The sequence below is a fragment of the Calonectris borealis genome, chromosome 1 (genome assembly GCF_964195595.1).
Source record: "Calonectris borealis chromosome 1, bCalBor7.hap1.2, whole genome shotgun sequence".
NCBI classification, from domain to species: domain Eukaryota; kingdom Metazoa; phylum Chordata; class Aves; order Procellariiformes; family Procellariidae; genus Calonectris; species Calonectris borealis.
The window spans coordinates 107,935,970-107,948,264 of NC_134312.1; the positions used below are offsets into that span (position 1 = coordinate 107,935,970).

At 38.2% G+C, this 12,295-nt stretch overlaps 1 protein-coding gene across 1 annotated transcript in view; it reads right to left on the reverse strand.

The window, feature by feature from the left end:
- The window catches only part of ROBO2 (roundabout guidance receptor 2), a 496,976-nt gene that overhangs the window by 129,279 nt on the left and 355,402 nt on the right, over positions 1–12,295 (reverse strand). Inside the window, exon 5 of the mRNA XM_075170325.1 lies at positions 11,634–11,772. Coding sequence (XP_075026426.1) covers positions 11,634–11,772 — 139 coding nt within the window. The remainder of the gene's footprint in view (positions 1–11,633; positions 11,773–12,295) is intronic.

Below are 12,295 nucleotides of genomic sequence, written 5' to 3' on the forward strand. Positions count from 1 at the left end.
CAGACATCAGTTTCACATGTTTATGGCCATCTAATTGATTTTAAGTACTTCTCTTTGTTAAACATTTGGCGGTGCTTAACCTTTCAGTTCAGCTCAGACTTCAGCCGTAAGACTGAGCTGGGAGAGGTCTTTCAAACAGCTAGTCAGCCTGTGCCTAGATATACACCGGCCACTTTTGGGCACCACGTTACATAATTTCTGTTCTACAAGTAATAGTAAGACCAGGTCTGCCTTTAATTAACCGAGAAGGAAGGCGGGGCAGGGGACTGGAAAGGAAGAAAGAAACAGAGAAACAACAAGCAGATGAGAACACACTGCTGGTATGGAAATTCTAATAGAAATTGGGTGATTTTGAGTGAAATCTGGCAGTCTCTGGCACATATGAATGCATTCATTGTTGCTAGTTTTGATTAATGACAGTTGTACAATAGTGTGCTGACAGTCACTGCCACACAGACACATTTTTTTTTATATGAAACACTGCTGAAAATGCAACCCAATCAGATTTGGCCCCTGAACAACATGTGCTATCATCACTGTACCGTGAATTGAGATTGATTGGTAACCAGCTGTGACAAAGTGGGAAAAAGAGCCTTGCCTTTTTCAAGAAAAGAAAAGAAGAAAAATAAAAAAATGAATTGTGTCAAAACCATTACCATCTGCTCAACCAAATAACAAATAAAACAAAACACATTAACTGTTTTTAAGTATTACAAATTAATGTACTGAGGTTGGATTCATGCATTGGCTTAGGCATCTAAGAATAATCTTGAATTAAACTGTTTTTGTCACAGATATCATTTTTTTTCCCCACATTCAAATGTGTATCTGTCCATACTCAGCCACCAATCTTCCATGGTTATCAAATAAAAAAAGAAGAGAGAGAATTTACTGAACTTAGAGAGATTTAGCAATATGCTTTTTTCCATTTGATATACATTTTACTGATTGCTTCACAGAACCCCTAGCTTTCCAGATTTTCAAAAAAGTGCATGCAGCTATGCATAAAAATATATGCACCTCTTTGTCATTCACACGCACACATAGCAAAACTGTGTTTGCAGCTGGAGACATTACATTTCTAAAGATTGAAGTGGGTCTAACTGGTGATAAAAGGATGCACTTGCTTCAGCTGTATATTTTGAAGTCGTAAGAATGCATTACTGAATTCAACAAATCCAACTCAAAAAGACATATTTCTTGCTAAAGGGAGTTTGCAAGAGAACAAGTCACATCTTAATTGTTGTGAACTGATGCCACTGGCCTCAAAAAATTTACATCAATTTATGCCAGGCACCTATTTTCTTCTAAATCGTCACTGTAAAGAAATTAAAAAAAAAAAAAAAAGAATCTTTGTATGCAGGCTTTGTAGGCTTTCCTTTTTTTTAGAGATGGCACAAAAATTACTTTGCTCTATTTTCTTTTGCCTGTTTGCCAGGCTATTTTGCAAAACACACACAAAGCTTCAAGATTACTCACAACGTGAATGATTAGGGAGCCCAAATAGAGAGATGCTACTGGCCAAAAACAGAGTAAACAGGAGGTAGTTAAGGAGGCTTAAGCTTCTGTCTCCACTTCTCTTTTGTGGTGCTGGCACTTCAGCTCCCAGCGTAGTGCCCCAGCTTTTCACTGGCTCCTAGACTATCTGTGCCAGATGGAGGGAGCCAGAGAGAAGCTGCATGAGGTAGGAAGCATGAGCTCATTACCTGCTTCAGCCTTGCATGATCCAGAAGCAGAACGGAGAGCCTCCATTCCCATCAGTGATGCAGGCACCCCTACTGCCAGCTCCCTTACATGAAATGTTGGGGTTTTTTCACTTCCATCCCATGCATTGATAAGCGGAAGAAGAAAGAAGCACAAACCTATATGAGTGACAGCTTTCTGAGGGAAAGATAAAGGAGTCTCTGATTTTCTTTCCCTAGCAAAACCTGAATCAGCAACAGAGAGAGCATGATGTATACATTTGCGTGCACTGGTCTCAAGTTACTCTGTTGCACCCCTGAAATCAAGGCTGCTTGTTGCTGGGTAGCTCTAAGACACTGCTTACAGCTGTGATAAATTGAGCTACCGGGGAGCTATCCCCAAGGCGCTGACAGGACGGCTGCCACTCGCATCTGCATGTCCACGTTCCCATTTATTCTTTGGCTACGTCATTCATGCCAGAGAAAGGTATAAGGCAATGTAACATTACCTTGAATTTCTAGTGCATATATGCAAGCAGTCACATAAAATGGTTCACTGGCCTTATCCAACTAACCAGAGAAAGAGCTAAGTAATACAGGTTCCTCTTCACTATATTGATTTTCTTAAATTATACTGATAGCAGGTTCTGCTTTAGTCCAAAACTTTTTATGGGTTGTTATCAGCAGATTATTTGTAATTTCTTATGGTGGACACTCTCAATTGTAATGATATAAAACACAAACCCACACTGCACTGTGCCTTAAACCAAGGCATTCAAAAAAATGGCCTAAATCTCATAAAAGGTGTATCTAACAGTTACAATCATTGGACCAACATTGTGAAACCATACCTATGTCCGAGGACACAGTGTTTTCCAACTTCTCTGGAAGCATTACATTATGCAGTACTAGTCTTACATACAAACATAGATATGTGAATGCACATAACTAGTGCCTCACAAAATCAGTAGCCATGCGCTCAGAAGAGACCCAAGAAAGAAAAATGAGACTGCTTTTTTATTCCCATTGAAATAATTTGGAAACACATAGGAGTTAAGAACAAAACGTATGTTTGGGAATCAGTGACTGAGTAAACTCTAAACTGAGGCTCCATCTTTTACCTCTACCTCTCTGTTTGCACAGAGAAGTACTCATAGGGAATTACCACATGATAATTACCCAAAATGGGCTCCTGATTTGATTTTAGTTCCAGACAGAGCTCCACATTTCAAAAACTGGAACGTCAGTGGAAGTATGAGCTAAGAGACCATGTAATGACTTGGCATGGAGACCTATCCTCCTGTCACCAGAAGTAGTCCTTTCCCTCACAGATGAGGCACATTTGTCAGGCACTTGGAGAGATCCGTATTATTAATGCCTATGTCATAAATTCATCCGTCAGAAAAGCACCCTTGATTCTTAGCATTATCCGCTCAGCACATGCCACTGAAATTAATTTTAAGGAAAAGCAAAATACTGGTTTTGTCCATTTCTGTTTTTAAAAAATTGAAATGATACTGCAATGACTGGAACAGCATAAGAAGATCTGAGCCCAGCCTGGCATCTTGCACTCACGAAATATGGCTTGATGCATTTTTTTTAACGTGAGCACACAGATTATGAGTAGTTTGAAATAAAAAGAATTTGTATTGGCCTGTCTATTATTATTTGCCTTAAGCGTGATGAATCATTATGATAAACTTGTTAGAGAACTAACTGAAATATTTTCTAATCGAAATAATCTCTATTTCGAATCAGTAACCAACCTTGAAGTAGTAATTAAAGATGAAGTCATGTTAATGTTGTAATGAAAGTGCCTTCAATATTACAGTTGAGCCAGAAGTCATATAAAAAAGTACATTTTGCTAATGTTAAGTAATTCTCAATAGAGGACCTACCAATAGGAACTGGAAAGTAGTTCTTACGGTTAAAACTTTACCCTTGCAGTATTTTCACTGGGAGTTTTTGTTTGTTTGTTTTTAATTGAGATGACAAATTTGTATCCCATGCAGGGATGGAATGTGTTAAGGTAGAAGAAATCCCTGCAGGCAAGTCATTCCAGTAGAATCAATGATGCTGTGGTCAGAGTTCTTGAATCTTACTTCCACTTGAAGGTAACTACCGGCTTCCCTCTCCCTGCCCTCCTGAGGGTTTTACAGAAAAACTGCATGGTTAATGATCTTTGCTTTTTCATTCCATAATTTTAATAGTCAATAAACTGATAATAGTGAGCTTAAACTGTTTGCTATTCTTATACTTTTCAAGAAAGCAGGCTACCTCAATATTCTGAAACTTATAAACACAATGTATAAACTATGTGATTACTAAGCTTTTACTTAGTGTACTCTGCTTTTCTGATACTAAAGAAAGATCCACGCACTAGAATGGGTATTTTGAGTGAAACTCTACATTAAGTTTTCTTAGGTCTCCTTCCTGCAAGACCATTTATTTACTGCAGTCTTCTGTGAGTGGGAAATTCAGAGAAATCCATGTTTGAGGCTACTACTACACACTAAATTGTGTTTCAGAACTCTGCTAGTGACTTCATTAATTCTCTGAAATTTAACAATTTTAGGATGTTAAATAAGAGAGAATAAAAAATAAACCATTCCCTTGTGACAATCCTATTTCAAGTGTACTGCCAGTGCTCACTTCATAGATCACCAATGGTTCACATAGCATAAAGAGAAAACATGTAGGCAGGACTGCTAGTTGACACAATTCTTTTATGGTTGCTGTCCGTGGAGTTGTAAAGCTATTTTCCCAACCTTGACCCTTATGTAAGCAACTGGAGACTGTTTTCATGCGTCTGCAAACAGACTGCCTGAAACAATAGCTCTTCTTCAGCTCTGTGGTGAGAACTGACACTTAACATGAAACCAATTTAAATGTCAATGTTATTAACCATTTCTTTGCTGATCAGTCTAGCAGAGCCACGCGTCTACCATTTTTGCTCACAGCATTCAATATTTCATACAAATTTAATGGCAGATAACTACTGGGTTAGACTATAGACCTCTGGGGTAACTGTGGGACGATGTGCTTACAGGGCATCATTCAATGCCATGCCTTAAGGAATTTTAAATGTCAAAAAATGCTCTAATTTGCACTTTCACTTGGCCATGTATTCCTCAGAAACCTGTAAGGAATATTCTTCCACTTACAGAACAGGAAGGGAACACTGACAGGCAAAATATCAATCAGAGAAGAGGGATTCTCAACCAAAAGAACCAATAGGAGGGGGTATCCCATCAGCACTGGGGTACATCATCTTGATGCTATATACCAAAAATAAACCAACCCCTGCCTCCCTTTTACCCTTCACCACCTCCCTCTCTCTAAATGAAATTTCTGGCTTTACAGGAGAAGTTTCCTCCAATGATGCAACATAACAGCTAAAAAGATGCTCACATTGCACTCCGCTGAAATCTGCCCATGTTCAGTTGGGCTACATGGACTGTCTGCAAGTTGCACTGCAGCTTGCCCTGTGCCAGCCATGTGCTGCATTAAACCCAAGGTAACAATATCCTCTGCAAACCACCTCTACTCCCTCCAGATGTACGAATACAATTTGTAAGAATACAAATAGCATATTAAACCTCTTTCTTTCACTGTCTCCTTTTGACAAGCTATTAAGAACATCCAATCTTCTCCCCTATGCTCCTCATAAAGGGACTTAATCTCTCCTTGATGCTTTAGCTTAGGAAACAAAAGATGGGCATGCAAATCATACTGTATCTAACCAGAGGTGATGAATAGTACACGTGATACAGCTAATATGAAAAACATCCTTTTTCCCTGACCCTTTATTTAAAATCGTTAATTGTTATTAATTGCAACAGAAATTTGCTGATGTAACCAAAGATTATATCCATTACACTACTAAAACACACTCTTTACTCTAATTAATTTTCAATACACATTAGACTGCATTTTGTTACAATCTGCACAGAGATTAACTCGACCAAGGCACACAGCGCTGTAGTGTTATTAACTCATATTTCATTGAAAGGTCATTCTCCCCTTGGTTGTATCTAGAGGAGGCTGTAGTTAAATACCTCACTGTCCCATCCACAGAATATAAATAGAATTATGTAGCACCATGTTTCTTCTTAAAAATTACTGTCTCTGTGGCTTACAGGGCCTTATCCTGTGATCATGGAGAAATACAAATGCAGAACATCTCTGGCTATCAGGCCCTTTCTGGATCTCCTCTTAAAAAATCTAACTTTTCTGAGTTTATTGGGATAAGGTTTACTGTCAGTTGCATTTAAATCCATTTCAAAGATTTGAACCTGGAAGACAGTGAAAATGCACACGTATCAGAAGTGGGACAGACAGTATTTCTGCTCAGGCTATGCATACGCAATTACTTTTCAGGCACAAAGAGGCCAGTTTTAAAAACATAGCAAGACCAACATCTACACAGACTTTTGTTGTTGGAGCTAACATATATCTTAGAATAAGTTAAGTCTAAACTCTCAACTGCAGTTGCGGTTAAACCTCAGTGTCTGTCACTTATAGCAGTTAGTCAAAATAAATATAAAACCTGTAGTTATCAGCAAATAACGACAATTCTTTAATGTGTTTAAATATATGGGTAATTCTCAACAACAGAAAAGAATGCATTCTCCCAAATAATTTTTAATGAAGATTCCTAATCTTTAGTCAACAAGAAAGCTTACTGTGCTGTTTACGATTTTCTTTGCTCGGTGTCACTGCTCTGTTTCATTTAATAACCTACAATCTCGTAATACTTAGCAATATACTTTGTGTAAACTACACACCATTTTCATTCTGAAGCATCACTCTTGGTTTTTCTGCCTACACTCCCATTGCGTGGGTGGCGCATAAAACAAATACCTCTTCCTGCTGGTGCAGTTGCCACTTTTCATCTCTAGTACAATATTCATCTAATCAGACAGTGCCTGTAAATGCAACTTACAAGAGCAGGTTGTAATTTCATTAAAGATGTATTTACTGAGCTAAACCAGCTGTTCTGGGCTGGAATGCACAAAAAAGGCCCATGTGATTGCTACTCAGTCATTTTTAAGGCAACTGAAAAATACATTTGCTGAGCTAACCTCACTCTCCCAAAGAGCTGGCACTGCTAGCTTCTTCTGTGTAAAAGGTTTAAACAGTTATTATAGTGTGTCATAAATTTTAACTTATAATTGAAAATCTCTTCACTTCCTCAAAAAAAAAAAAAATCTGTATTACTTGCTATGTAATTACAGACCATGCAGCTGCTCTCTTCGGCTTCGCTAGAAAATTTGAAGACATGAAACACTGTACAAACCTTATTTAAATTTTATTAAATTACTAGTCATAGATATGCCACTCTCGTTCTGGAGGCTCTCAAATAATACCGGTTTCTTCCTGTTACCAGGACTAAAAAGCAGATGAATCAAAAGTTGATCCAGGCCGTATTGAGTTCCTCACCACACAGGAGACGATCAGCTCCTTAGCAGGAAAGTATAATCTCGATTTTTGCCAAGCAGACAAAGGAAAAGCTACCTGAACACGTGGCTGGAAAAAGACTTCAATGTATAAAGACAATTTTTACTTAATTTTCAATAGGTCCTGGTCATTCTGCATAGCCACAATTGTCTGAGTCACTTTAGTACAATTTTTGTGCCATTTCCTTGTGTCACTTATGATGAAAAAAACCTCTGTTCATGAAATAGCGAACCTAATACTTCAGCCAAAGGCATAAGACTGGTGACCCCACAATATCCTGTTCACTTTGAGTAGTCTGACATGAGTCATACTTGATTAACTGTTCTCTAGCCTTTGTGTACTGTGGAAGCTATGGTGTGATGCTGAATTTTTAGAGCAATTAAAATAAAATGTACACCATGCACCTAGAGTCTTGGGTCATTGATTTGAAACGGACAGCTTCTAGAAAAAAGCTTTACACACCCCAGACTTCACATTGTACTTTTTTTTTTTCCTGCTGGTGCAATGCCAACATTTTTAATAGCAATTATTAATTTGCTGGGATTGGTTTAGGCTCTAAATAGAATTTTCAAGTCTGAAGAATTTAATTAATTTATTATCACAACAATGTAAAAGAACTATGAAAACAGTTAGCATACATAAACCACAACACTGTTTCCACCTGGTCCTTCTTATAGCTTTCGTAATTCCTGCCCAAGCATACACAGAAGAGCTTCATGATATGTACCAAGGTATTTGATATCTCAAGTCAGGTCTACAGGATTTTGGAAAAACAATGTCCTTTGACTGTTAGTGAGACCTATTTTTCTTAGGCATTTTGAAAACTTCCACTATAAGAACCACTTCAAGGTTTTAAATTCAAAATATAGAGTATCATAGTTGTTTTAGATCATCAATTCAAAATAGTTAAGATTTGCAATGAAGCCTTGCACCCTCAGAATAAACTTATGTCCATCTGTTCTCAGTTTTATATCATGGCTATTCATAAATTTCTGGGTAATTGCACAGTTAATTCAACAAAATGGTCAAATTAATTTTTTTAAAATATTCATATTTTCAAACATACTGACTTCTTTAGAACTTGCTTTTTTTTCTCATTTTCTCTCCAACTGCAACTGGAGATGCTTACAGTTCACCAGTTTTATAATTAAAACTGTAACAGCCTGAAATTATTTTCTAATTATTACTCAATGCACCAATCGGTGACTGTTTATATTTGTCACTAGAAATTACTGTGATTACTTTTCTTTTTGCTTTCATATGTGTCACTGAAAAAGTTAAGAGGAAGTAGGATGGAACAACATAGAAGGATTTCTGAAAGACTATTGATCCAATGTCACTGATTCTGGTATTCACCAGGAGCAAATTACAGAAACAAAAATGCATAGAAAAATTCAGCTTATCCCACTTTGTTATCACTGAACTAGACACTTTTGAAAGCCGAACTAACAACAGACAAATTTAAAAATTTGCAGTAATTGTTGAAACAGATACCTACTATAATTGTTTTGTAATCTAGGGATGAAGCCAAAAGGAAAATATTGAAAAAACAAAACCAGACAGATGTGCAAAGAAGGTTGTTAGATGTAAAAACAGGAAATAGATATTGAAAGCTATAAGACAAATAGCTGCACAGATCTGCTCAGAAGAAGGATTTATGCATGTAGGAAGAATAACAAAGGGAATTCCTTGAGGGTTTCATATTTCACTGTAGATGTTAAAATGCTTAAAATACAGAAGCTGAAAGCTAATTTTGGTTTTACCTCAAAAGAGAAAAAAAAAAAATCTCCCATTTTATCAAGGAGGAAAAACTTAGAAATTCTCTTCTTAATTTAGAAAATTGCTATATTATCATTTTCTCATCCATCCATCCATTCATTCAGACTACACCTGGGCAAATTTCTTTGCTTGCATTAAAAAATCCAGGAAAAACAATAGCTTTTCTTTTAGATGTTCCAAGTTTATCTTCCTTGATTAAGCATCATGCAGCATGGTTTGGGTATTTCCACTTTTCAGACAGTGAAGACTCTGCTCATGTATCTTGCTATACAAATGATAAATTTTAGAAAAGAAAACATACAGTCCTGATCATCAGAGATATTTGCTTTTGAAGTGTAAATGTTGGACTCTACACAATCCACGTGGCTCAGGCGGTGGTAACCCACTACATGGGCAGCGGCAGTGGTAGTCCTCTATCACCCAAGGCGGTCTCCAGCACGGGATCCTGCAACCTCGCCCCTTCCTCACCCATCCCTGTGATGTTCTGGGAAGCAGACATAAATGAAGACACACCCCCACTTTCTATTTCAAAATGCCAAAACACAGCTAATGAAATGTTAAACAGCAGTGTAAAAACACTGCAAAACATTGTGAGTAGCTTCTGAGCCTGAAGCTGATTATGATCAGAATGTACCTGACAAACCTTCTCTTCTTTTAGTTAAAAGCCTAGTGAAAACTCTTCCTATGCTTGTTTCATTTCTTCTTCCTTAGAAATACATCATAAATGAACAGAAAAAATGACCTCAAAGCACATATTACTATGTTTTTCACAGTAAGATATAAAAGAAAAAGAAGGAACGTAGTAATTAAAAAAACCCTAATAAAAGTGCAACCTAATCAAAGACACTGTTGGTTCATCATCTGTTACTTCTGCTTATGAGACCTAGAAGTGGACATGATTTAAAAAACCAGAAGCAGCATAACAGTAAGAATAAATCACAGAAGCACAATGTATTTACTATGGACTACTCTACAATGCATAGTTAAATAGCAAGCAAAGAGAAAAATTCATCTTGCCATCCAACAGTCTGCTCTTCAAAATACTATTTTATGTATTGCATGCGTACACATCTATCAATATAATTAGCAAAAAAGCTATGTCAATTTTAATTTGTTTTAAATTGCAAGGAAATTAATTTTAAAATGTAAGTATTTCTATATATATACGTACGTATCTCTACTTATATAGAAATGTTTTTTCTAGATTATCTATCATTACATTAATATAGTTAACTGAAGAATTGCACGCTCACGTAAGACATCTTACAGAGTTGAGGATGTGAAAAATTAGAACAGATATTCTCCAATTAGAGTTTTGGGATTTTGTTAAAGATTTAGAAATTGAGAAACAAAAGATATTAACCCAAGATGCAAGCATGACTAAGTGCTGTGTGACTGAGGAATTTTGCTGTCGGTTTTCATGAGAGTGTATGCGACACTAAGTGCCATATTTAGCCCGTGAATGAAGACTACCAGGTAACAGTCTTACCACATTTTTCACGTTGTGGGGGTGAAGACCTAAGACATGCTGTGATAAAGAAAGCAGACAGCAATGTCTAACTTGTTTTAGTTAGGCCCAGTCTAGTAGTCTGTTTACAGCGTGCTTAGTATACACTGACACAAACTAGCCACAAACACCATTGCAGCTGCTCTTTTTTTAAGATCATGATTGGAGGAGCAGAAATAACACTGGCAGCCAGCCTACGTAAGTCCAGTGTTTAAAGCACTTGTTTGAAGACCAGAAGATCTAGATTTTTTTTTTCCTTTCTTCAAGTTCCATCAGCAACATCCCAGGAATAACCAACACTAATGGAAAAGAACAATCAATTGTGGTGGGTAAAAAAAAAGCACTATTCATGTCTCCTGTTGAATTTAAAAGCACTGTACAAAAATGAATCAGGATTCACAGGGCCAGAAGGATTGGTTGGGTTATCAAGACCTGGGTTCTCATTCCTGTTCCCAGACCTATTCTGTGTTAAGATTTTTTAATCTAATAATGATTCAGCATCAAAACTAGAAAGAGTTCCAGAAAGTGAGGACCAAACTCTGTTCTGTTAGCTGAAAGAAGCTAAGCTATGTTAATGTCCTTTTGTAAGACAGGCTCTCATCCCCTGTTCACTCTGGAATTTTCTCTGCGTTTGTTCCAGATTCAGTGAATCTTTCTTGAACACAAGGGGCCTGTTCCAAATTCCAACTTCATTTTCCACTTCTGCTAGTTTGTTCTTTTGTTTCCTCAAGAGGAAGGTTTCTCTACGAGACTTAACAGACATTAGCCAAGGAGCCAGCAAAGCCCACCACAGCGCTCTGCTTCTAATTCATCCTGCTAGTGCAATGGAGCGGCCCTGTAACTCTCCGGATAAGTTTTCTCCCTTTTGGTATCAGCACGTTATTATGAAGGCTACTGTCACTAGTACATTCCCAAAACATCTTTACTTTTTTCCAGCAAATTCAGTGAACACCCACGTGCTCACAATACCTACACATCACTTTTCTTCCTTCCACAGGAATCCATTACCTTGGACAATTCAACCCAGAATGGGCTTCCCTGCTCAGCTGGCTCTGGAACAGGTTTTGTAGTGCCAAAGACCACCAATATGGGAAATAAATCTTGCCCATAATGTCAAATAACAAACGATAAGTAGTAGGGAGTGATTCCGGCATTACTCAACGATTGAAATTTGAAAGTGTGGGGAACATGAGTGTTGCTCTCACCTTCCTCTCGGTAAGTCTGCATCATCTTTCTTCCACCGGACTGTGGGTGTGGGATCCCCCTGCACCTGGCACCGGAAATCCACGGCCTCCTCCTCCAGCACCACTTGGTTAATCGGTCGCCTGAGAAACGTGGGCCGTTCTTGAAAGAGACATCAAAATTCCTTAGTGAGTCAGAGGGTTGAAATGAACACTTTTGACTTTTCAGCATCTTTTTGTTTACCGATTCACAGAACGAAGAAAGGAGGCTGAGCTCCACAAATTCAGAAAAGTGGAACTGATGATGTGCATAAAGGGCCCGGAAGACGACTGCCGGGCCGGAGAGGCGGTGGCTGTCGCATCCGCCCCTCAGGCAAGAGCTGAGTGCCACCAGAAGGAAGCCTGTGCTAGCACTGACTGCCCACCTGCCACGCCAGCGGAGAAGGCTCCAGGACCGTGCCCTTCCTTGTGAACCTTTTGGCTCTGCGCCGCTGCATACACAGAGCGCGATCTAAAAGCTCCTGCCTGCTCTAGCAATATAGGAGCTGCCAATGGAGATAGCCTGCCTTTGGCAATAATCGATATCTTGATGCCTGGGAGGAAAATGTAAACTCCGTGTTATGCATCTCAGGCAATTGTGGATTATCAGACAGAGGTCAGAGCTTCCCTGATCCCCATCGCTAGCT